The sequence below is a fragment of the Erpetoichthys calabaricus genome, chromosome 18 (assembly GCF_900747795.2).
Source record: "Erpetoichthys calabaricus chromosome 18, fErpCal1.3, whole genome shotgun sequence".
NCBI classification, from domain to species: domain Eukaryota; kingdom Metazoa; phylum Chordata; class Cladistia; order Polypteriformes; family Polypteridae; genus Erpetoichthys; species Erpetoichthys calabaricus.
Window position 1 is genome coordinate 43,843,458 of NC_041411.2, and position 26,437 is coordinate 43,869,894.

At 41.8% G+C, this 26,437-nt stretch overlaps 1 protein-coding gene across 1 annotated transcript in view; it reads right to left on the reverse strand.

Annotated features, from left to right (window-relative positions):
• Nucleotides 1-26,437, reverse strand: part of scarf2 (scavenger receptor class F, member 2) — an 88,646-nt gene that overhangs the window by 8,716 nt on the left and 53,493 nt on the right. The window contains exons 5-10 of the mRNA XM_051921347.1: nt 22,603-22,821; nt 19,964-20,092; nt 19,360-19,463; nt 15,727-15,841; nt 13,214-13,338; nt 3,518-3,670 (exon numbers count right to left, since the gene is read on the reverse strand). Of these exons, the coding sequence (XP_051777307.1) occupies nt 3,518-3,670; nt 13,214-13,338; nt 15,727-15,841; nt 19,360-19,463; nt 19,964-20,092; nt 22,603-22,821 (845 nt within the window). The remainder of the gene's footprint in view (nt 1-3,517; nt 3,671-13,213; nt 13,339-15,726; nt 15,842-19,359; nt 19,464-19,963; nt 20,093-22,602; nt 22,822-26,437) is intronic.

The window sequence follows — 26,437 nt, forward strand, 5'->3', positions numbered from 1 at the left end:
CACAGCCTTCAAGGAACCGCCCCTTGAGGACAATGTAGCCAACGAAGCCCTGCCCCTTCCTGTCTGGCTGGTATATAGGAGGGATGCTTCTAAGAGATGGCATCTCAATTCAGACCTGATGAGAAAGGTTACACTGATGCCTCAAAGCCTTTTGCACGACGGCAACTTGCCGATCATTTTTTGCGCCATTGTGCACTCCTTTGGCGACAACATATTAAATGGGGTTTTGCCCGGTTGGCACCCCAATTATTTTTTTCATGACAAATCATGACAAACCACTTTAATCTGTTAAAGAAGAGGAGAATGGACCATACATGACAGAAAGCATTGAAGAAGCATCCATGTTGATTTTTTTTTTGTTTGTTTGTAGTACTGAGCTTTTGCTCCAAATGGTGGTCTCGCTATGGATAAATGAGAGACTGGCTTTCAGGGCTGTCTTAACAGTATCATAGACCCCTGGGCAAAGTAGTGTGCTGGGACCCCTGTTTTGACAGTCAAACAGAAACATCATAGACCCCTGTGCTCCTGGGGCCCCTGGCCAGTGCCCATTGTGTCCACATGATAAGCTGGCCCTGCTGGCTTTGCAAGCAACCAATCCTCTGGGTCAGCTCTTAAACCAGATGAAGCCATTTTAGCTCAATTACTCCTATATTAAAGTCTCACACTGTTACGACTGTTACAACTTATCAGTCGTGAGGTTTTCGACACTTTATATAGATGACCGTCATTACCAGACGCTTCTAAAAATTTCTGTGTAGACTGTGAATGAACTAGAAGTAGAAACACCTACTCACTACAAACTCCTGCTTAACACTAGAATGTTCTGGAAACTTCCTCTTGCTACCAGTGTTGCCAGGTGTGCACGTTTCACACTAAATTTGGCTATTTTTGAAAATGTTGTGTGGGGAAAAAATTCAGATTTTTTTGTCATTTTCTAAGGGTATACTTTAGAAACTCCAAGGGGAACGAATGTCGATGGTAGCCAAACTCCAAGGAGGACCCAACTCAGATGTTCACAGCACCAAAACTCCTCCTGGTCATCAACAGCATCATTCATTGGGCTGGCAAGGTGGGTTTTCAGCTATCATTGGGCTGGAAATATTTCCAGGACCTGGCAACCTTGCTTACTACTACAGTGTTCTGGAAACTCCACCTTAGGACTAGAATGTTCTCATTTTCCTCTTTTTTTGTTGATAACTAATCACTTTGTCAGTTAAGAAGCCCTCTTCTATGCAGTGGTGTGCTGGGGAGGCAGCATTAAGAAGAAGGATGCCTCACACCTGGACAAACTGGTGAGGAAGGCAGGCTCTATTGTTGGCATAGAGCTGGATGGTTTGACATCTGTAGCAGAGCAACGGGCACTCAGCAGGCTCCTATCAATTATGGAGAATCCACTACATCCATTAAACAGTGTCATCTCCAGACAGAGGAGCAGTTTCAGCGACAGACTGCTGTCACTGTCCTGCTCCACTGACAGACTGAGAAGATCATTCCTCCCCCAAACTATGTGACTCTTCAATTCCACCAGAGGGGGTAAACGTTGAACATTATTCAAGTTATTGTCTGTTTTTTACCTGCATTTTTATTACTCTTTAATTTAATATTTTTTGCTGCTGGAGTATGTGAATTTCCCCCTGGGATTAATAAAGTATCTATCTATCTATCTATCTATCTATCTATCTATCTATCTATCTATCTATCTATCTATCTATCTATCTATCTATCTATCTATCTATCTATCTATCTATCTATCTATCTATCTATCTATCTATCTATCTATCTAGAATGGAGAGACCTCTAAATGTTTAACAATCAGGCTGAAAATTCACAGGTAAGCAAGCTATCCCTAATGGACAACGCTTGAGGAGAGGTCATTCTGCAAACATCGATGGACCACCCTGTTCGACAGTAAGCAAGGTAATAAGCAGGCTAGCCCTAATGGACAAACCTTGGGGAAAGATAACCCTACAAAAATCATCTCTTTGCATTGGTTTGTGGACCACCTTATTCTACAGTATAGTATGTGTTACTATACTTGGCTGATCATTAACCTTATGAACGGTGGATAGAAACTCACAATCGTCTAGTGGGAGTGCTGTAGCATTTGCCAGAAGGGAGTGCTGAGAGACGCGCACTTGGAAGATCTGCTCTGTTTGCCTTTATAAAGCAGCAAGTGTTGTGTAGAAGGCAGCTGGGTTCCCAAAATATTCTTTGTCACCCTCATCACTCTTGAGCCGAGCAGGTGGCGGACTCCACGGCGCACTTGCCGATGGAGAAATGCGAGGTACATCTGAGAAAACAGAGTCCTCAACGGGTTTCTCTGAACTGAGTTTCACCTGTTTCAATCTATTCATTCATTTTTTTGATCCAATTAAGAATTGTGTTAAAGTAATACTTTTACATGAGAAAACGCAAATGTCTGCAAGGAGAAACAGGCAACACGCACCACTCTCTCCAGTCGCCTACTGTGGTATTTTGCTTCAGTAACCCGTCTTTTTGGCTGACATGTTGCTGAATGTCCACAAGTGCTGCTGTGACCACCTATTGGGCTGGAATCATCTGACAACTTCTTCCTGGAAGATGCCTTCTGTTGGACACTTGGAGCTGCACACGGTTGGAATTGAGGAACTGTGATGGCGATAGCAACATGTGTTTATAGATGCTAAAGTGATGACCCATATATATATGGGGAAATGGATGACTGTCTGCAGTGGGTTGGCACCCTGCCCAGGATTGGTTCCTGCCTTGTGCCCTATGTTGGCTGGGATTGGCTCCAACAGACCCCTGTGACCCTGTGTTTGGATTCAGCGGGTTGGAAAATGAATGGATGGATGGATGGATGACTGTTGGGGGTCACAGCACAGGGTCAGCCATTGTACAAGCACCCTGGGGCAATTTTCAGGTTAAAGGCCTTGCTGAAGGGCCCAACGGAGTAACATCCCTTCTGGCAGTAACGGGATTTGAACTCGTATCATTAGCCTTACAGCCACAACTCACACTCTAAAAGAAAGAAAGTGAGCAGAAAAACAAATATGATGACGTAAAGCAGAATCAAAGCCAAGGTAGGAGCAAGAACTCAAAAAAATGCAAGATGATAAAACTGCTTAAATTTCAAATATTTCAGTTCAACAAATAATAAGGTTGAGGTGTGTTAGGAGCAGGAAGCTAAAAATGTTGGATGATGTTAGCTAAAAATCTCAGTATGTCCAGTCACTAAGTGTTTCATTTGTGTGTTTGATACTCAAAAGAATCTTTCCTAGTTGCCGGATGTCAGCGGTGCCAGCCGGTAACCTAAACTTTCTCTGGCTTTGTCATTTTGCATGGTGTTGCCAGTCCAACCAGCCCTTTGATAGATATCATTGTCGTAATTGTGCACTGTTGTGTTACACACACCCTTCCTCTTGGATCTGTTTGTTTGTGGTTTTTAAACTCAAATAAAGAAGCAGCATGGAGTGGTGGCACTCATCTAGTCATGTTTTCCAAAACACAAAACAAAAAAAAAAGACCAAGACTCTACCTTCATGAGGTACACAGTACACGGGCCCATCGTCAGTGGTTTCAAATGAAGAGAAAGAACCCTGGGATGACCAGGAGGGGGATGGCTGCTCCGCCACGGAGGGAGGTTCAATGAAGCTGCAGTTAAATGTATTTTCAGGGTCATGGTGTGCAACTGCAAGTGAAAAAAAAAAAAAGATATCTCGTTACCATCCAACCATTTCCTTAACTCACTTATCCAGGGCAGAGTCGTGGGGAAGGGGGATCCATTCCCAGCAAGCAACAGACGCAAGACAGGAGCAGGATCCATTGCAAGGCAAACACACACTTGCCAGTTTAACATCATCAATCCAACTAACTTGCATGTCTTTGGACTATGGGAAGAAGTTGGAACCGCATCCAGACACAGGGAGAACTTGAAAACTCCACACAAGTGTCATGAACTAGGAGTCCAAAAGCACTTCCGAGAATGCCCACTAGAGAGAGAAATCCCAGCAAAAACACTGGCAAGACACAAAAAGGATCTCCTACAATCTTTATAAAATAAAAGATTTAGTCTTCACAAAATATGAACGGCACAAGCACAGCAAAAGCACAACTAACTCTCAATGAACCACCGGGAACTGTGGGAGACCCTCGGGATTTCCCTGGCAGTGATTGGCAGGTGGCCACACCTCTTGTAGGACCGCCCACAAAACACATGTCACATAACCAAAGCAGCTTACATACATAGACAAAGCCAAAAACAAAGAATAATTCACATAATCAACATAAATGAAAGAATCAAGAATGAACGAAAGAATCATAAAACATGAATTAGAAGCTGAGATATGACAGCAGGGAGCACCCAGGACTCTTTGCTGCAAGGAAGGATGCTGCCCATTCATCACCATCGTTAACAAAACCACCATTAGTGTTTCATAAAGTGCCTTACACAACAAGAACAAAGCTCAGAGACTGAAACTTGTCATAAACTCCCTTCTATAATTTTCTAAACATCAGATCATATCTGACAGAGTATACAACTTGACATCTCATCCCGGCACTGGTCACGTCGTGTCTTGATTACGTCAACTGCTTGCTGGTAGCGGTACCTGCACGTGCTGTCAAGGCATTGCAGATGCTCCAAAATGTGGAGGCCCGTCTCATTTGTAACCAGCCTGCCCCTGCAGAAACTAAATATATTGCATTGTGCCCAATAAGTAGTTGCACATATCTTTCCGTATAATGCAAATATATTCAATTCAAATATATATGGAAGATTGTGGGTTCGCTTCCCGGTTCCTCCCTGTGTGGATAGCGCTTTGAGTACTGAGAAAAGCACTATATAAATGAAATGAATTATTATTATCATTATTATTATATATTTTAAGATTATACCTGAAACTAAGTATAATGAACTATATATTTCACTTATTTTATTGTAACGAACACATTTCCAAATATATTGTGCACAACACATGCAGTATACTGTGTGTCGAGACCCACATTTATTTATTGAGTTTATCTTTTACCTGGAATGAATGCAGTTGTCCCAATGAAATCCCCTTAACTCACATAAAGTAGTTCAAGTAGGTAGCTACCCAAACATGTAGGCCCCAATTAACTCCATTGTTCAAACGATGGTGTATTCCTTCTCTTATTTTCAGTAAGCACCTCTCTCATCCCGTGGTCTAACTACTCATGCTAGACAGGCAGGGTGAGCTGCAGTGGATTTTACTACACTCCATACAAGACAAATACATTATTTCAACAATTATTGACAGACATTTTGTTAAATGTAAATCTTCAATATTAGTTTCTGGATATTGATAAAATCTACATTAACGTGTCACGCATGTGTGTAGGAGGGACACCTTCCAGACTCATCAGAGGCATGTCATACCAGCATTGTTCATGATGGCCATCAGTTCTGTCCTCCACCACTACCTCCAGCAGGTCCAGAAAGCATCCCATAATTGAGACTGCCTTCTTAATAAGCTTTCTGCGTACTGTGGCTGCCAGTTAGCCAAAAATGTGTGGCAGGCTGGCAGCCAGTCTGTCTTTGCATTGCGGGGGGGCTGGGATGGCAGTGGTGGTCGTGGTCACAGTGCATCCCAATCTGGTTTGGACCCCTTGTCATTGTAAGTGGTGGTCCTACCAGGCAAACATTGACAATAGGTGTGTCAGCTACATGAACCTGTTTAGCACCACGATCAGCTGGGGACCTATCAACTGATACTACTACCTCACATTCACATTTGTTTTCAATCACTTCTATCAAAATCGGAGTCTGACAATTCAGAGAGTCTAATTCAGCGATAATATGCAAAATGTCATCCACGGAGTATTTTGCTTTACGCATTCACTTCGATCTTTCACCTGTCGTTGATGCCGTTTTTTGCTGTTGTTTGCTCCTCGCTACTCACGCGAGTGCATGGAATCTCGGTCAAACCAATGAAGCTAACTTTCCTTCTAGTGAGGAGAATCCAACTAAAACATAACTTGGGTTTTGTCATCATTTACAGTTGATTAACTCCATCAACATTCTCCTTGAAAGAGTTAAGTGATGTTACTGTGTAGCGCTAAGATTCACACCATCTATAAGACAGTGATTTATTTATTTTTTTTGGTGGACATTCCAGGAACGCACCCAGCCTTGGCCTGACTCGCAAACACTCATAAGTAGAAACACAAAACCAATGAATGAATAAATATATTAAATGAAAACCCAATACAAAACAACAACAATCAGACAAACCTCCCCTTTCCCCTATGGCGACACAGTTGTAACATAACAATGAACCACAATAATAAACACTCATGACAATGCCGTTACACAGTCCAATACGCAAAAGTGGATGAAATGGTTTGGTGTGAAGATGACAATCCCAAGAACAGCTTCCGTAGAAATGAGTGAAACAGTCCTACCGGTAGTCCTGAGTGGCGAGGAGTGAGATTTACAGGAACGCTCCTTTTGAAGACGCATGACAATTAATCCTCCACTGTACACACAACAGGCAGGCACGAGACAGTCCATTCATCCTAACGGGAAATGATCCAGGGCACAATTGACTTTTCAGACGACACGTTGGACAGGATACACAAAAACACTGATCTCCTGTTGCTCTGCCAGGCCCCTCCCCCCCCCCCTTTCAACTTTCCTGCTGGACTCTTTCGTCCCCAGCAGCCCCTACTTTCTTTTCATTTATCCTAGGTGGGTAATCCCCCTTGGGCTGCTGGGAAATGGAGTTCTTCCCAAGGTAGTACTGCTACAACTGCCCAACACAAAGTTGTAGAACATTTGAAACACGTCATTAAAGGAATGTGGTCTCCTAATAAAAGAGAGCCTGCTCTGCCCTTTCTTAAACAGTTTCTCTGAGTTATAAGACCAGTTCAATCTGTCATTGATGCAGACCCCCAAGTACTTGTAGCACTGCACTCCCTACACATCCACTCCCTGAATTGGGACTGGATATAGAAGCTCTTTGTTGTGACAGTTGCTGGGTTTTGCTGATGTTAACTGGCAGGCAATTCTCAAAGTTCTCCAACCTGCCATTAATGAGGACCCTGAAGAGCTGGTAGGAGTGGACCACCTCTACATCCACTCCCTGAACAGTGATCAGACATAGAGGCTCTTTGGTGTGGGGAAATGTAACTACCAGCTCCTTGGTCTTGCTGATGTTAAGCTGCAGACAATTCTCTTTGCACCAAGTTCTCTACCGGTCTCCTCTCCTCTGTCTCATCCCCTTTGTCAACACACTCCATAATTGTAGAATCATCTGAGAATGTCTGCAAGTGACTTGACCTGCTCTTATATTTATATTCTGAGATGTACAGAGAAAAGCAGACAGGCCTGTTCCTTGTGGTGCTCCAGTGTTGTTCTCAATGTCCTTGAGCCTCACAAACTGTGGTCTTCTGAACAGACGGTCCATTATCCAGGACACCACAGGCTCATCAGCCTGCATATCTCTGAGCTTACTACCCCTTCACAGGGATGGCTGGATGGTGTTGAAGGTTCTGGTGACATCATCACATAGGTGATGGCATCTTTTCTTCCAGTCTTTGTCTGATATAAGGAGACTTCACACACTATCCCTCAAAAGCTTTTAAAGATAGATGGGTGTTATTAAAGTTCTCGTGAAAACTATACACGTGTCTGCTAATTTCAATTAGCATCCTAAAAGCCGGATGGCCATTGCACATTGCAAAATACACTGCCTGGACAAAAGAAACTGCCTGGATTTAACTAAGCAAATAGGTACGAGCCTCCTATTAGATAATTATTGCATGGGCGATTATCTTTCAGCTGGCAACAAGTTATTTAACCCCTACTGGTGCAATGAGTTGCTTCTCATTTCTTAAACAACCATGTTGAAAGACACATCTCGTGGTCGTGGAAAAGATGTTAGTCTGTTTGAGAAGGGTCAAATCATTGGCATGCATCGAGCAGAGAAAACATCTAAGGAGATTGCAGAAACTACTAAAATTGGGTTAAGAACTGTCCAACGCATTATTAAAAACTGGAAGGATAGTGGGGACCCATCGTCTTCGAGGAAGAAATGTGGCTGGAAAAAAATCCTGAATGATCGTGATCGGCGATCACTTAAATGTTTGGTGAAATCAAATCGAAGAAAAACAACAGACCTGAGTTCTACTATGTTTAATAGTGAAAGTAAGAGCATTTCCACACACACAATGCGAAGGGAACTCAAGGGATTGGGACTAAACAGTTGTGTAGCCGTAAGAAAACCACTAATCAGTGAGGCAAACCGGAAAAAAAGGCTTCAATTTGCTAGGGAGCATAAAGATTGGACTCTGGAGCAATGGAAGAAGGTCATGTGGTCTGATGAGTCCAGATTTACCCTGTTCCAGAGTTGAGAATCTTTGGGATGTGCTGGAGAAGGCTTTGCGCAGCGGTCAGACTCTACCATCATCAATGCAAGATCTTGGTGAAAAATTAATACAACACTGGATGGAACTAAATCTTGTGACATTGCAGAAGCTTATCGAAACAATGCCACAGCGAATGCGTGCCATAATCAAAGCTAAAGGCGGTCCAATGAAATATTAGAGTGTCTGACCTCTTTTTTTTGGTGGTGACTATTTTTTTGGCCAGGCAGTGTAGCTCCTCATTATAAACTGATCATGAAGATTATCAAAGGAAAGGCTATCTTATAATATTTTGCACTAAACAGAATGACTCAAACTCAATTGTGGAGATGTTCACAATAATATTGGAATCAAAGGGCAACAACTTTAGTGCATTTTCTCCTACGTACCAGCAGAGGTGATAAGCCCAAATGCTCTTCCCATTTGAACAAATGTTCAATTTCCCCAGAGTTATTACTGCTACGCTTCTGGTTTGCTGATCATGGCCTGCTCTTTCCAAATTGGAAAGCTAATTATAGCAAAAACAAGTAGAGATGAAATTTTGCATTTCTCTGTCCTGTGTATTCTAAGCAATCGGAGAGAGTCACCGAGGAGCACACGATTTCCTTTCGACTTCTTCCTTTTGTCTCTTAACATCTGTTGCTTTGTTGGCCTCACTTCAGATAAATCACTGAGCTGAAATGGCTGGGATAAATTTGGCCACTTCCTATGGGAGGCCCAGAGGCCCCTGTATGGAATGTGTTGGGTTTGGGTTCCCTGATGGGATAGGGTTTCACACAACAGCAAACCACGTTCTGCGAGCAATGAGGAAATCAGAGATGTCGGAGAGAAAAAGAACAACAGACAGACGTGGCTTTCCTCACTTTGCAAAGAGGCTGGCATTTCGTAGGTTCGACCTCTGCCCTCAATCAAGGGGACAAAGAAAGATTTTTGCTAGTGGCCTTAGGGTGTTGAGCCTCTGCATCGTATCAGAAAATACTGGCATTTGCTCAACCCGGCTTTGAAGAAATGGATTCTGGTCCACAGCACCGTTTTGAAAATGACGGCTGGCACAGGGGTTTCCTTGAGTCTGTCTGTCTGTCGTTTTTACCTCAGGTTGAAGGTTACTTGAAGCTCCTATTGCCGCCGAGGTCTGTTCTGGCTGACTGCTTCTCTGAGGCTTATCCGGTCACCAGCACCCCAGCTGCCTAATAACAGCACCTTGGCTTCAAAGCCGCTTTAGAAAGAACAGTTGAAGCCTATAATAATATGAACACATGGCACACACCAACTGCCAAGACAAATAAGGCAAAGGACCAGAGCATTCCTTTCAGATTGAATAACATACCCCTTTGGCAATAAAAACACACTTCTTTTAGCTCGCTCTACGCTGGAAAAATGACTTAACTGAAAGTGCCTTGCAAACGGGGTCTAAAACCGACATCTCCTTTTTGACCTGCCATGAAACACAGGACCTTCATTGTTCTCCTGGCTACCTCTAATGAGCTTACTCTTTGGATAAGCGCAGGTCTCACACCCCCTGTCTCCTCTCGGGTCCTCAGAGAGTTCCCATAGGCCTCCAGGCTAGTATTGTGCTGGCAAGTCTGGCTTGCTTTCTTTCTTTGATACCTGTTGACTGCACTGGAATGTTAAATGGTTCATGTGAGAGCAGCAAGTGGGTGGAGGTACATCAGAACGGTAGCAACTGAAGCCTTGTTCCAATTTATTGCATTTTCATATTGTTTCTATAACTGTTCAGTTAATGCTATGGCTTACTGTACCATCTGGGCACTAAAGATACTTGATCCATGCAGAAAGAGAAGAAAACAAAGCGTAAGGAGGATATTCTAGTGAAGAACCAAGGGACAAAGGTGTGCTAACATTTGCTCTGCGTCCAAGGTAGAAAAACCAGTGTGTCCATTTGTTCTAATCTTATCTACTATACAATGAGATGTTACTGTATGTGTCTATGTCCGGTCCCTCCTAGCAATCTGATTGGTTGTTCAGTCAGACATGATAGAGAGAGTTGAAACGTTGAGCTTGGGAGGTTGACACACACAAGGATACCAAGGAAAGGCAGAAGAGGAATGCTGAGGAGGAATGCTGAGAGTCACCTTCAAAGACAGGAAGTATTTGTAAGAACACAAATGACGTTTTCACAGTGGGGACCTTTCTACCACTGGTGGTAGTCCAAAAGCAGAAAGGAGGTGAGCAACGCACCTCGTCTGAGAAGTAGGCTTTATGGGAAAAAGATCGAAAGAAGCGCCGGGCAAAAGAGCTTGAGACTCATGAATGGCTTTGAAGATGGAAAGTATTTGCAAGAATACAAATGAGGTATTCACAGTGGGGAATTGGGACCCATCTACCATTGGTGGTAGTCCAAAAGCAGAAAGGAGATGAGCAAGGTCCATCAAATGACAGAATCTGATATAGACTTTATAGGAACGTGATTGAGAGAAGAAGTGCTGGGAAACAGAGGTTGAGACACACAAAGATAAGGAGGAACGCTGCGAGTTGCATTTAAAGATGACAAGAATACAAATGATGTTTTCACAGTGGGTAATGGGAGTCCATCTACCATTGGTGGTAGTCCAAAAGCAGAAAGGAGATAAGCAAGGCATCTTGAAGTAACAGAGTCTGAGAAGCAGGCTTTACAGGAACACAATCAAGACAGGAAATGATGGACAAGAGAGCTTGAGAAAAATGAGGATACTGAGAAAAGGTATAGGAGGAAAGCTAAGAGTTGCCTTTATAGATGGGAAGCATTCGTAAGAATACAAATGATGTTCTTACAGTGTGGACCTGTCTAACATTGGTGGTAGGCCAAAAGCAGAAAGCAGGTGAGCAGCACACCTGAAAAAGTCTGAGAAGCAGGCTTTACGGGAGCACAATTGAGAGAGGAACAGGGACACTCGAGGATACCGAAGGGAAGTGTAGACGAAACATAGAGGGTACATGAGGGGATATCAAATGCTTTTAGATTTTTTGTATTATCTATCTTAGACATGTAACGTAGCTACTATTTAATTAAGTACAGAAGAGAAAGAGATGACTCTTTGTTGTGAGCCAGAGCCTTAAATAAAACAAATTCTTTTACAAAATAATCTAACAGGTTTTTATATCTCATCTCATCTCATCCCATCTAATTTTCTGAAATCACTTTTCCAGTTGAGAGTTATGGTGGCAGCAGGCCAAGAAGGTCAGCCCAAACTTCCCCGTCCTCAGCTCAGCCTCAGATTCAAGCTCTTCTCAGATATTACCAAGCCAGCCAAGAGATTAAAACCCTCCAGTGTTGCCCTGAGTCTCCCGCAGGGTCTCCACCCAATGGGACAAGCTGAGAGAAGCATTAGGGGGAATCTTTATGACATGTTCTCTACTACCAGGCTCTTCCGATTCACTGAGCTTCTCACCCTGCCATGGAATGTCAGCCCAGTGGCCTCCTGAAGACACCTCATCATTGTCATTTGTACTCTCAATCTCGTTCTTTCAGTTATTACCCATAGCTCATGACCATAGGTGAGGACAGGGGTGTAGATTGATTGGTAAATCAAGCATTTTGACTTTAAACTCCTCCTCTGCTTCACCATCCTGGACCGGTATGGAACTTCAGCAGGCTTCACTCCATCCCTCTGCTCAAAGATATCTCACTACGGTACATTGTTCAACAATGGTGCCATTTTCACTACGGTACATTGTTCAACAATGGTGCCATTTTATGGCAGAGCCTCCATGTTTATTTGACCTTGGCTTCAACCAGACTAATGGCAGAGTGCTGTGCTGTGTGTGTATGAACTACCCATAAGCCATTGCAAATGTATTGTATTGCGTCAGCTTTTTTCCCAATGCAGTTACTGCATAATTTTCAAATTGCTTATTCTTTTTGCTTTACCCTCATATTTTAGCCGACAGATGCTAATCTTTACAGAACTTATAAAATCAACAGCACAGACTACTCTTTTATGGACCAGACTGAAAACGTTTTGATCACTCTTCATATGCTCGACTGTTTAGCTTGAAGTAGACTGGCTGGCTTAATGCAAGTAAAGTTGGAGAGGCCTCTCTCTCTCTGTAAATTACTAAAAAGCTGTTACTGAGTAGTTATTCAAAAGTAGAAGATAGTGAAGGATTATTTTGATATGTGTGTGATCTCTAAACTTCCTCAATTTCTGGTCACTCCTTAAGCGCAAGTGACTAACTAACATCCGGACAACAAAGTGGCAGGACAAAGAACTTAGTTTACATTTTGGAGTGGAGACAACAGTGGCTTCCAAATAATCTCAGCAGAATAAGACAGGACTTCTCTAACTCACCAGACTTTTGAAGTAGTGGTGGTCCATATAATCTAAGGAGGTGGGAACTGTACAGCATGCTTGCAAAATGAAAAGGGTCTGGTAAATCTCTTGCTAGGTCAAGTAATGATAGAATTGGAAGGAAGACCTCCAGGTGCACACTGAATAAGATCTGCTATCATTTTTTTATAAACCTTTGATCTTTCCAGGTTTCAAATTTTACAAGATGCCTCTGAGCTTGCGAGCTTTTACATAAAAGTGGCATCCACGTGAGGCAGCTGATATGGCTACCGATGACAAACTGCTTTTTATATTGAGACATTAACACTACATGTTCTGCTTGTTGGAAAATATGTTTGTATTTATATTTAAATGTGAATCTCATTTCTCTGCCTCAGTCTTCTGCTTATTATGTCTAATCATTTTTTCATTGCTGTCAAATGTTGGTTGCCATCCAGAATTCTGGGATAGGCACTGGAGCCAGTGCTCCTACATTAAATGTGTCAAAAAAGGATAAGTAGTTGAGAGAATGACTTTAATGAATAAACATAAATGATATCAAAGAGGACTAGACTTACCCACAACTTTTGGAAGTTTTTGCCGCCTCAGTGGAATTCTGGGTAATTTGGTGCTGATTCGGCTAAATCGGCCACAAAATCGTCTTCGAGTCGTCTTTCCTTTTCCAGATCTTTCATTGTCTGAGCTGCAGTGCAAAATAAATAGAAAGAAAATGAACATTGACAACACATGGATATCCGATGGAAATATTTTTATGGAATAAGCAAACAGGCTGAGAGCTGTTGGATACCACATCTCTGAAAAGCTACAGGTGACCGTGTGCCATTTGACCTGAAAGGAGTAAAAGAGCTGAGTAAAGTGCAAAAAAGTGGTCTCACTTTATAATAACTTCCATTGATTAGTCACAAATAGTGTCACGCATGCGTGTCGGAGGATCATCTTCCAGGCTCATAGAGAGTGGGTGCTGTCACTAACATTATCACCTCCTTCTTCCTCCACAGCTCTGAGAATACACCCAGGAAGGGCAACTGACCCCGACCCGGTCCTTCATAGCCGGGCATTCCCGGACAGAGGTGTCTCACTTTGGTTTTGATCCAGAATGGAAGAAGGAGCTCCTCAGTGCCAGACCCGCAACTTCTGCTGTTTAATGCCATTGCACGTTTGTTTTGTTTGCAATTTACTTGCTGGATTTAATACCTAGCTGGTATCCCAGCATTTACTTTGAACATGATCCTTACTCCTGCTTGACCACAAAAACCACATTCTATAAGACTTAACAGACTAAAAGATCATTTTATAAATGTTATTCGATGATAATTCATGTGTAGTGATAAGCAAAAAGGATGATGCTAATTAAATAAAGATCACACTACTCCTGGATAAGTGTTCAAACTTATTTGTGAATGAACCGGATGACCGTGAGGTCAGTGAAGATTATTTCCAGCAAGATGGGGCAACCTGTCACATGTCAGCTCGCAGTATGACACAAATTGAATCTTTTTTAGCAATCGGGTCATTTCAAATGGACAACAGCCACCTCATTCCCCGGTCCAGATTTGTTTATTTGGGGAGTGCTGAAAGGAAAAGTGTACAATAACAAGCCTCGTACACTGGAACAATTACAGCGAAACACTGAACAGATAATTGCTGCCATCACCCCTACAATGCTTACAGATACTTTTGCCAATATGGAGCGCCGTGTTGATCTGCGTTTGCAAGAAGAAGGCGGCCATTTCCAGCACCGAATGTGATTGGATCATTTACACATCTATCGAAGTATACACTGTATTTATTTTGTTTCGTTATTACGTGAGTAACACATCATAACTCAGAGCCCCACCCATTACAATCTCCCTGTATGTTCATGCATTAATTTCACATGTGCCTGCCTGAAATTTAGTATTTAAATAAAGATCTGTAGAGGAGAAAAACAAAAATCACCGGAATCCTCTACTAGGATAAGGTAGTCGGTAGGTAATGTCAGGGGATTGTGTTTTTACACATTTACAAAGGATTTAACAAAATCTCAAATAACGTACTTCTGTCTTTCACAAACACCTGATTCATGCTGACAACTCATTTGTTAATGTCTCGCTGAGTTGTGAAAGACAAATCACGAGTGTTTTATTTATTATATACAAGCACAACATAAAACGGCAAAGAATCCTGTGCGCCCCACTCTCCTTTACCTATTGATTATGATGGAGTACAACCTCCAAAAAGGGAATATCACATGTTCTTGAGTGTCTTAATCGATATTCATATGACATTAAGTCCGCTATAACCTCACCACTCTGGGGCTTAGGCCACACTAACATTTGAAAACGCTATTCACCCTATCGTTTTTCGATCATTTTCTGACATTGAAACACCAAAAACATGTCAATCTTTCCAACTGGACATTCACGGTTTATCAGCAATGTGCATCATTTGTTTATGGAGTAAACCCTTAGTAAAGTGAAACGCAGAAAGAATGAGGAAGAAACAAACAATGGACTTCTTTGTCTGGACAGATAATGGAGTGTAACTGCTTTTAAACTTTGCAAGTGAGTGTAAATAGTGGAAAATATCATCCAGAGTGCGTTTGTGTGTTTTGTTCCTGCTCATATAAATATTTGGGAAATTTTTAGTTGTTTCTAGGTGTTAGCTACTGCAGAGATGTTAGGACAGAGCAATCCTGACAGTACCAATGCCATCAGTTAACATATAAATAGTATATTTTATATACATAGTATATTTTATATACATATAAATGTATATTTTATATACATAGTATATAAAGATTTAAATTACTGCCTGATCACATGACAATTATATGGCAGGGCTTTCAAAAAGCTACATTTTCCCCTGCCACACTACTGAGTGACATCCGGTGTGTTCAGATTTACACAAGTTTTACAAAAAAATACTTTTTCTATGGTCAGAAATGTCATTCCAGTGGGACTGGAAGGCCAAAATGAATAAAACAAGATGTGTTTTCAAAATTATCCATATTAGTGTGGTCTTGGCCTGAGGCTCACTTCATAGAGCTGAATCGATACCATGTAGCCCAACAGACGTCCATTAGACTTACTCATTTTTGTCTTTATTGCGGCAGACACAGCAACAGCACAGCAGAGAGAGGAGGAGGAGGAGAAGGAAAGCCACCAGTACTCCAGCTGCTATCACACCCATCCTCTGGTTAGCTTCTGCAAAAGAGAAAAGCGGACTGCTTCAAAATGTGAAAGAAAAGTCAAGCGAAATGACACCATGAGTTTGATTAGACAGAAAATGTCACCCCATCAGCTACAACTGTGCAGCAGAAAGGATCATGAATAACATTCAGCAATAAAGGAACCAGAGAAGAAGATTTCGAGGAATAGGTCTGCAAATCTAGACAGACAGACAGACAGACAGACAGACAGACAGACAGACAGACAGACAGACAGACAGACAGACAGACAGACAGACAGATAGATAGATAGATAGATAGATAGATAGATAGATAGTACTTTATTTGTTGCAAGATTGATATTTAATAAGCATAATATAAGTAAATATAATAACAATTCCCCCCAAAACAGACAAAGTATTGCAAGGATGAATCAAAAGGTAAAGGAAATTTGAAAATTACGTGGTACCCTCAACAGATAGCAGCTGACACAATGCACCATATTCACGATGGCATATGTGTAGGTCAAACACGTACAGCACATCGCTCTGTCACTAGTCTAATTCAGCGTTTCTCAACCTTTAAGTATTTGCGACCGAGTTTTCATAACAGTTTTAATCGCACCCCCCTAAGGTTTTTTTGAAAGGAGCCCACTAATACCAATTTGTTCTTTTTTAATTAATGATATATCATAGATGCATATTTTATTATACCTACTTAACTTTTATCGACATTTATCTAACTCTATATTTATTTTTCTAGTATCAGAATGTAGTTTAAGTTAATTTGTTTTGGTTCCAACAGATGTATTTTTCATATTTTTGATTCTTGTTTTCTTTTTTTCACATCTTCACGCCCCCCTTTTTTGTTATTTCATGCCCCCCTAGGGGGGCTCGCCCCACAGACTGAGAACCACTGGTCTAGTTGAAGCCAAAATCAAATGAACATGGACGATCCACTGTGAGATTGCACCATTGCTTAACAAGGCGCTGTAGTAAGATTTTGTTGGGCAGAGGGAGTGAAACCTGCTGAAATGACCATAAAGTGTGAATCAAGTCAAAAGGGCAGCTTTGTTCTTCACGAGTGTCAGTTGGTTATCTGACGTCACCTTAATAGGGTTGACAACGGAAGGGCCGGGTTTTCTTTGGGTGGTGGGGTCGGGGTCAGGCCTCTTTCTTGGGCATCTTTTCTTGGCTCGAGGATGAAGGAGAACATATTAGCACCAACACACCTTCTCTTCATGGGATAAAACTGTTTACTTCCCCAGTGTCAGGAAGGTGGTCCCCAGATGGGCATGCATGACAACGTTTAGTTCCTATCTGGAAATGTTTACATGCAGTAATTCTGCATCCATCTGCCTATCACTTAGCATTGAAACAAAGATGTCAAGTGACAAAAAAGTCACATAAATTATTTTCTGTCAAGTTTAGACGTTTTGTTGAGCTGCCAAATGTGTTCCAGTAGTACGAACCCCACTTTGCCATTTATGATGATAATCTTGGCCATCGTAATTCTAAAGATGTACCAAAGGCATAAAAGAAACTTAAAGCTCTGTGGCAAAGCTCTGTGGCACTGGATGAATCAAGGGTGGCTGCTAGGTTACAGTGGTGGTGTTGGTGATGGTGCTTCTTGTGAAATTAATTTCTCCTGTGGACAAAACTTGGTAATGCGCACAATGGTGCATTTTGGTGTTTCGTTACGTGGAAAATATGCAGCATGTCACATTTTTTACAAAATGCACCGCACTTCTCCACTTTAAGGTGAATGAGAGGCATAAATAGAATTCATTTAAATGGGTTGCTTCTGCAAAAATGAACACAGGTAAATACGGAAGGGTGAATGAGACATTTGGAAGTACTACTCCTTGTTTTCCTCCCCTTCTCCACCTCCAGAAAAATTATTTTTAGTGTGTTTCACGTTTTGCAGTTGCAAAATGAATTCAATCGACAGTTTCGCAAGATTGAATAAGTATCGAAATTTTTGGGTGACATCCGAAGCATTTTGTAATGCACAGAAAATTGCTTTTGTCTTACTGCGACCTTTGCTTTGAGATACCACTACCATCTGAATTTGTTGTACTCATTTGAATTTCCAGTCAGAAATGTAAGGTTGTTGTTGATATAGTACTTGGACTGCACAAAAATAATTTTAAAACTAAGATTCACTGTTTTTTTTTTTTTTTTGTGAATACAGAAAGCAAACAAATGCGATATGAATGCTGTTGTCCTACTTGAAAATCTAATGAAAGTAGTAGAAAAAGTAACCAGTGGTAAAGACAAAGTCAAAAGCTGAAAAACGTCAAATTAACCAGAAGATCAGATGCACCATAACCAACGACAAATTGTGTGACAATAAACAAAGTCAAAAATACTAACGTGAGTTGAGAAACCAGAAAAATCAGAAAAAGAAACTGTAAAACGAGAAAGGGTTTTGGAATCCGTCAGCTCGATACGAAGTGAACTTTGTGAGCTACTTTAAACCCGGCTAGTAATTAATCAAAGGTAACAACCTCCAAAAGCCCAGTCCTAACACAGAAACGACCGTACATACAGGAGCAAAAGACAGTGCTGACTGTACGGTGGCGATGACAGTAGAAAGAGATTTGCCAAATTAAGTAAGCTGTGTATGTAAAAACTGTCAAGGTTTAAGCTGAATATTGATGTTTTGTAGCTAGAGAAGCCATATTGTGTACTGTTGTCATGGTCACGTCCCGTGTTTCTAGGGGCGTGGTGTCAGGGGTCATTACCTTGACTTAATCAGCATAAAAGCTCTGAGTATTATCCGATCTGTGGATAAAATTTATTTATTTATTTTTACTTATTACTTATAATTTTATTACTTATTACTTTATTATTATCATTGCTATTACTTATTATTATTTTTATTACTTATTTATTTCTTATTATTTATCTTTTATAATTTTTTACTTATCATTTTTATTACTTATTACTTTATTATTATTATTACTTTTTATTATTTGTATTATTTATTTCTTATTTTTTATCTTTTACTTTTTACTAATTCCTTTTTATTTTACTTATTTTTTATAATGTATTTATGTATTTAATTTTACTTATTTTCATTTTGGCTTACTGTGTGTTTACTCTTCTTGTCTCGCCTGGGTTTCGACTCATTGCCTGTTCTTTGACCTTGATTTTTGACTCTCGTCTGAGTTGTGGCCACTTTGGTTTACGCATGAAACTAAGTTATCTGTTTTCCTGCCGAGTCAGGGCAAAGAACTAATGAAAGACACACTATCTGCAACCTTAAAAACTCCCAAATGTAGTGTCAAAACTGTCAAAATAAGTAAAAGGAAGGCAGACAAATACACAAATGGCTGAATACAAGAAGAATCTGACCGCAAAAAATACTATTTCTGGCTGACCTACTGTAGTTATTACACTGAAAATATTGAAAAGTCACCACTCTCAAATTCGGGTAGCAATGTTTTATATGAATCTTCTCACTGGGAGTTACCATCTGAAGACCACTCACATGAAATTTCCCACCATAAACGTGAATCTCTCAGAAATAATAGCAATGAAAGGGGCTTACCCATATAACAAGTCCCCGTGGTAGGATCGCAGTTATCCTCATGGCAAGAGCAAGAAAAGGCACAGTTGACACCATATTGACCAGCTGGACAACTCATATTACAGCTGCAAGAGTGTAAAAGAAAACACACTGTGTGATTCAAATCGGACGTTTTTAATGGTGACAAAGGCACATTTATTGACAAATCCAATCCAAGATGAACAAAAGAGACAGCTTAAGAGAAACTGAGACCTGTGTCTTGGGTACAGAAGCTTGGTTAGATGTTATTCCCTCGCCTTCAAAAGTGGGATTTGCAGATGTTTTATTTAATTACATGAAAAATATATCTTTCTGCTATCTATTCCAGGCTAGAATATAAGAAATTTGACAAATGAGAGGAGACCATTCAGTTCATCAAGCTCGTTTGTTTAGCTAATAGCTAAGTTGTCCAACTAGCTCATCCAGATACTCCTTAAAGGTTATCAAGGTTTCTACTTCAACTGCATGTCATGGCCAGTTGGTTCCAGAGTCCCAAAACTCTTTGCATAAAGTAGTGGCTTCAATTTTAAATGCATGCTCTCCTAATTTCCACTCATGTGGTTCACCCTTAGTTAGCCATACTTACTGAGTCCCATGAGAGCCAGGATTGCAGTGACATTCCCCAGTGACAAAATGGCATTCTCCATCAAAACAGTCTTTACAGACATTTCCGCAGTTTTCACCATATGTACCATTGGGACATTTCTTCTCACACCTAAAAAATAAATGTATGCATAATGAGAGCCGACTTGACAGAAACAGGAACGGTTTAAGTGAAACAAAAGGACAAGAATGTCTGGAGGACAGAGGTGTTTGATAATTGGATACAACAGGCTGATAAGGATACGATAATCCATGCATTTTAATTTAGACTCTAGCTGCCTCCACCATTCACAGATCATTTTTATACTTTCAATACATTAAGCGATGTAAGAAAACCAGATGCATATTTGTGACACAGTGCCAATGTGTTTCAGTATAGACCACTGCTGAGGAGTCGGAACTGAAGTTGTGGAGCTGGCTATATTTTGCTGGAATGTTATCTTCAGAATGCGAGTCTCCAGTGCTTTGATAATAAAGAGGCCTGCAGCTCCATTTGTCACTTTTTACTAACTAAAAGGCTAAGAAATGCACACCTATATGCCAGCTACTAATGGTGTTTGATTTGAATTCAAAAATGTTGTCACCTGTACCAAGCTGGCCTGCAATGGTTACACAAGGGCTACAACCTGATTGAAGCTACGCAGTCCAAGCAAGACATGCACATAATATTTCTTAATCCCATTCTCGCAGATACTCCTCAATTGCAAAGCACAGAGTTTAGTGATTAAAAACATTTTGGGGGGGTTGGAAAACAAGGAATTCCATTCCCTCGAGCCTCGTTCACACTTCTGTGTTTATCTTTGTTCTCTTCTGCAAGTATTCTGGACCACTGTGCACATTTATTGTGTTTTCTTTACAGGAAAATCTCACTACATAGGAAGCCAACCACGACTGCCTCATCCTAGCTGAGGATATGCACACGTTCATTGATTTATTTCTTCTTTTGCTAGAGATCTTTATTTAAATACTAAATACCAGACACACACATGGGAATTAATGCATGAAAAAGCTTCCGGTCAGGAACTAAACACTTTACTTCTTGTTTTAATGCCACAAATTTCAATGGAAGGCAAATATAATTTATAGCACAAATTCTTTTGTGAAGTGAAAAACTGAAATTTACTGCCAGTTCAGTTATTACGCAAATCATTTCACATATCGGGCGGCACGGTGGCGCAGTGGTAGTGCTGCTGCCTCACAGTTAGGAGACCTGGGTTCGCTTCCTGGGTCCTCCCTGCGTGAAGTTTGCATGTTCTCCCCGTGTCTGCGTGGGTTTCCTCCGGGCGCTCCGGTTTCCTCCCACAGTCCAAAGACATGCAGGTTAGGTGGATTGGCGATTCTAAATTGGCTGTAGTGTGTGCTTGGTGTGTGGGTGTGTTTGTGTGTGTCCTGCGGTGGGTTGGCACCCTGCTCGGGATTGGTTCCCTGCCTTGTGCCCTGTGTTGGCTGGGATTGGCTCCGGCAGATCCCCGTGACCCTGTGTTCGGATTCAGCGGGTTGGATAATGGATGGATGGATGGATTTCACATATCACTAGTCCTGAATCCCAGACCGGCATGGCTTCTACATACAGAGCTAGGTCACTCTGAGCCAACCATGAATTTTTACAGGGGGCTTCATCAGCCTTTGTAAAATTAATATGAAATAAAGCAGGAGCCAGGCTTAGCCTGGAGAATAGAATAGAACAGACCCTTATTATTTGTCCCCGTGGGGAAATTTGCCTTTTTATAGAACGCATTGAATTAAATAACAGATAAATCAATATATATATATTGTGACCGTCGGGTGACCTTCTATTTAGCCCAAATGTTTCCCACCCAAGCAGTACAGTACACAGCACAAAGCACAATAGTTACAGCACAAAGCACTTCTTTTCGCGGTCTTCTCTTCTGTCTTTCTGCCTCCACTTCTCCGCCATCAAGCTTTGCCCTTCTTCCTCCCGACTCTGGCTTACTAAGTAGTGGAAAGCAACTTCTTTTAAGTAAATCCCCTGAAGTACTTCCAGTGCCCAGAAGGTGTGGTCACAGAACTCCAAATCCCATGATGCCCTGTGGGAAACCGATGGCAGGTGGGCTTCCATCTAGCGCTCTGAGGGAGATAAAGCACTATGCACGCTCTCTCCCCAAGTCCTTCCAATACAGAGGTGTCCCATCCTTGAAAAGGCCCCAGCTGTCCCTCATAGTATACACTGTATAAATGTATATATATAAATACACACACCCCAGAAAGAAATTAAAACTTCTGACATGGCAGTCCCAGTCCCAGTGAGGCATTGTGCAGACATATCATTGTTGGTACAAAGGAGCTCCTGTGGCATTTCTTGACACACTTCTGCTTAATAATTTGTTGGCTGAAAGTCATCAGTGTCAGCAGTGTGTCAGAGAGAGGATGTGCATCATTGGTCATAATGGCACTCGGTTTTGTTTTCATTCTCTTCTCCACCAATACCTTCAGGGGATCCAGAGTGAGTCCTATAACTAGTTAGCTTGTTACATTGGTGGGCCTCTCTTGGAATGATGTCACCGGACCAGCACAGCACACAATCTTATAGAAGATGTGAAAAGTGTCACATAAAAAGTACAGCATATTCTTAAACTGAACGGTTTATCAAAGCGCACTCACCGATCTCCAAGCCAGCCAGGATTACAGTGTGAACATTTGCCATCCACATGATTACAGGTGTGGCCGTCTCGACATGGGGGACAAACTCCCTTGCAGTCATCACCAAAAAAACCCGGGGAGCAGATCTGATCACACTTGGTGCCGTTCCAGCCAGCTTCGCATGTCAGACAGCGCCCCTCTGAAATGGTGCAAGGCTGGAGCTCCTTACAGTGTCCACATCTGCAGGTATTACAAGACAAAGCGGAAAAGATGACTCTTAAGACATGAAGGGTCAAATCTGATGACCATTTTTATAGAAACCCCATATACCAAAATACACATAAATATTTATATCTATGATACTTATACAGTATAACATTACAACAACCAAAAATATTTTCTGAGTTTTGGTGTATAGTTAAGGGCAGGACCACACTACAACAAGTTAGCTTTGCCTTTTTTATGGATTCACCATCTTGGATTCTAATTCTGCCTGTGTGGAATGTGCATTTTCTCCATGTGTCTCTGTGGATTTTTCTCCCGATACTCTTGGTTTTCTCTTAGATACGTGTGTGTTATTTCAACTGGTGATAATAAATGAATCCTTCTGAGTGTGCCTATCAGTGGGTCTCATCCAAGACCAGCTCCCCATCATGGGCTGGTTCTTGACTTGTGAAAGATGCTAACAGGTTAGACTCCAAGCTTGTGCTGGATTCATCAATTTTAAGAATTAGATGTTGTCCATATTTCAGAACTACACATTTGTTCCATGTTTAGCAGTTTCACATCATAGGCCCGCAATCCTCCATTCAAATACTGGCCCTGTGACCATGTAGAGTCTGCACCTTCTCCTTGAAGTGTTTTCCCAAGCTCCTCTGGTTTCCTCACAAATGTTAAGTTAGTTGTAGGTGTGTAAGTAAGTGTTCCAAGTATTGGACTGACGCTGTGCACAAAACATATATATACAGTAATCCCTCGCTACTTCGCGGTTCACTTTTCGCGGATTCACGACTTCACGGATTTTATATGTAAGCATATCTAAATATATAACGCGGATTTTTCGCTGCTTCGCGAGTTTCTCCGGACAATGGGTCTTTTTACTTCTGGTATTTGCTTCCTCAGTTGGTTTGCCCAGTTGATTTCATACAAGAGATGCTATTGGCGGATGGCTGAGAAGCTACCCAATCAGAGCACGCAGTTAAGTTCCTGTGTGCTGCTGATTGGCTCAGCGATGGAGTGCTGCATTAACCAGGAAGTCTGATCTCACTCATTCAGCATTAATGTGCTCTTGCTACTGCATTCAGGGGATTATCACCTTCATCGTCATCATTTTTACTGCGCAGCATATTCATCACCATCATCACGTCATATATAGCTACGTGTACTTCGCTATACAGTAAGTGTAAACTTATCTACCGATTTCATATTGCTTAGCAGTTGTCCCTGTTATTAATAGAGTAAAGGGTGGGTTGTAAACAATACAGGGAGGGTTTAAAAACGTCCAAATACACGTAAAATAATTAAATAAATATAGTGTCCCTACTTCGCGGAAATTCAGTTATCGCGGTCGGCCTTGGAACCTATCTCCCGCGATAAGTGAGGGATTACTGTATATATATTTACGTATATTTTTTTTTTATTTTTTTTTTTATTTTAATACTAAAATTTGTTTTTTGCTATGTAATTAGGGGGTATTGAGTGTCGTTTGATGAAAATTAATTGAAGAAATTTTAACATAAGGACGCAAAATTACAAATTGTCAAAATAATGATGGGTACTTTTTGAAAGGATTGGACATTTTTTACCAGATTAAAATCCAAGGAGTTTATGAGTGAGGAAAAACAGAAATAAACCATCATTCCTCATTCACCATCTTAATAGGGTTGATGAACACAGAAACAAAAGGCAGAAACAGGAAAACCAGAACCAAATTAAAGTCATTAAAGGCTGATGTGAAGGCTGATTTTTGCAAAGCCTTTGACTCAGTTGATCGAGCTGCCCTGTGGGACATCCTGAGGGTTTGCGGGATCCCCTCGAGGTTGCTGGATATTATGGCCGGCCTGTACACTGGTACTGTGAGTGTTGTGCAGAGTGGAGGCAGGACCTCTGTGTTTTTCCTAGTTGATTCTGGGGTTCGTCAGGGGTGTCTTTTTGCTCCTACTCTGTTCAATGCTTGTATGGACTGGGTGTTAGGCAAGGTAGTGGGGTCCAGTGGCTGGGGGGCATCTGTTGGTGAAGGAAGGTTCACGGATCTTGACTTTGTTGACGATGCTGTGATCTTCGCGTAGTCAATGGAGGCTCTGATCAGGGCACTCGAGAGACAGAGAGGAGTCTGAGTGTCTGGGCTTGCGAGTGTCCTGATAAAAACCAAAGATCAGGCCTTTAATGAACTCTTGGGCACAGCCATCAGCAGTGTATCTGTTTGTACAGAGAGTGTTGAGCTTGTTGAGAGGTTTACTTACCTCGGCAGTGACATTCATGTCTCTGGTGACTCTTCCTATTATGTCAGTAGATGGATTAGGAGAGCATGGGGGTCATGAGGTTGCTGGAAAGGGGTGTGTGGCGCTCCAGATATCTATGCAAAAGGACAAAGGTCCAAGTCTTTAGAGTCCTGGTGCTTCCTGTCTTGCTATATGGTTGCGAGACATAGACGCTATCCAGTGACCTGAGACGAAGACTGGACTCCTTTGGTACTGTGTCTCTCCTGAAAATCCTTGGGTACCATTGGTTTGACTTAGTGTCGAATGAGCGGTTGCCCATAGAGTCCTGAATGAGGCACATTACCTGCATTGTGAGGGAGCGTCAGTTACGGCACTACGGTCATGTGGCGCGTTTCCCCCGAGGGCGATCCAGCTCGTAAGATCCTCATTGTTGGGGACCCGAGTGGCTGGACCAGACCAAGGGGTTGCCCATGTAACACCTGGCTGCGGCAGATAGAGGGTCATTTCCGGAGGGTGGAACTGGACTGTGTGTCTGCCTGGGGTGTTGCAAACTGAGATCCCAAGTTGTTTTGTTGTGTAGTGGCTGCAGCAACACGCTGTACCAGTGCATGTTCCCCAACTTGACTTGACTTGAAAAGCTGATGTAGGAACTACAAAGCCTATGGATGTTCTGCAAAATGTGGACAATACAGACATCTTTAATGTCTAGCAGCCTACTGACAAGTCAAGAAAACCTGAACTTTGCCTTTGCTATTGTATGAGGCAGGAGACCATTAGTATTTCACAAATCTGTTATCATCTATTCATCGACCCTGTTGCAGATCTAAATAAATAAAGAAAAGGTTAATTGTAGAACCTTCATGTGGATGGATCTTTATGGGAAGTAATGGTCCCCCTATGGCATTATTCTGAAGAACCACATTTGGTTCTAACTGATCAGCATGGAAGGTGTCCTATCAGAAAAAAACCTACTCAAGTTACTGTCATTACAGGTTGATGGAGGAAAAATGAACCCCAAGGATGTTCTGCAAATTGTGAACTGACTACACGTGAACATAGCGAGAACAGAAGTTGAGCACTTTGTTTGCTTTTGTTTCTGTATTGCTCTATGCCCTGGTGAAGCACTTTATTGAAATATCATCCATCCATCCATCCATTGTCCAACCCGCTGAATCCGAACACAGGGTCACGGGGGTCCGCTGGAGCCAATCTCAGCCAACACAGGGCACAAGGCAGAAAGATAGATAGATAGACAGACACATACACAGACACACCAAGCACACACTAGGGCCAATTTAGAATCGCCAATCCACCTAACCTGCATGTCTTTGGACTGTGGGAGGAAACCGGAGCACCCGGAGGAAACCCACGCAGACACGGGGAGAACATGCAAACTCCACGCAGGGAGGACCCGG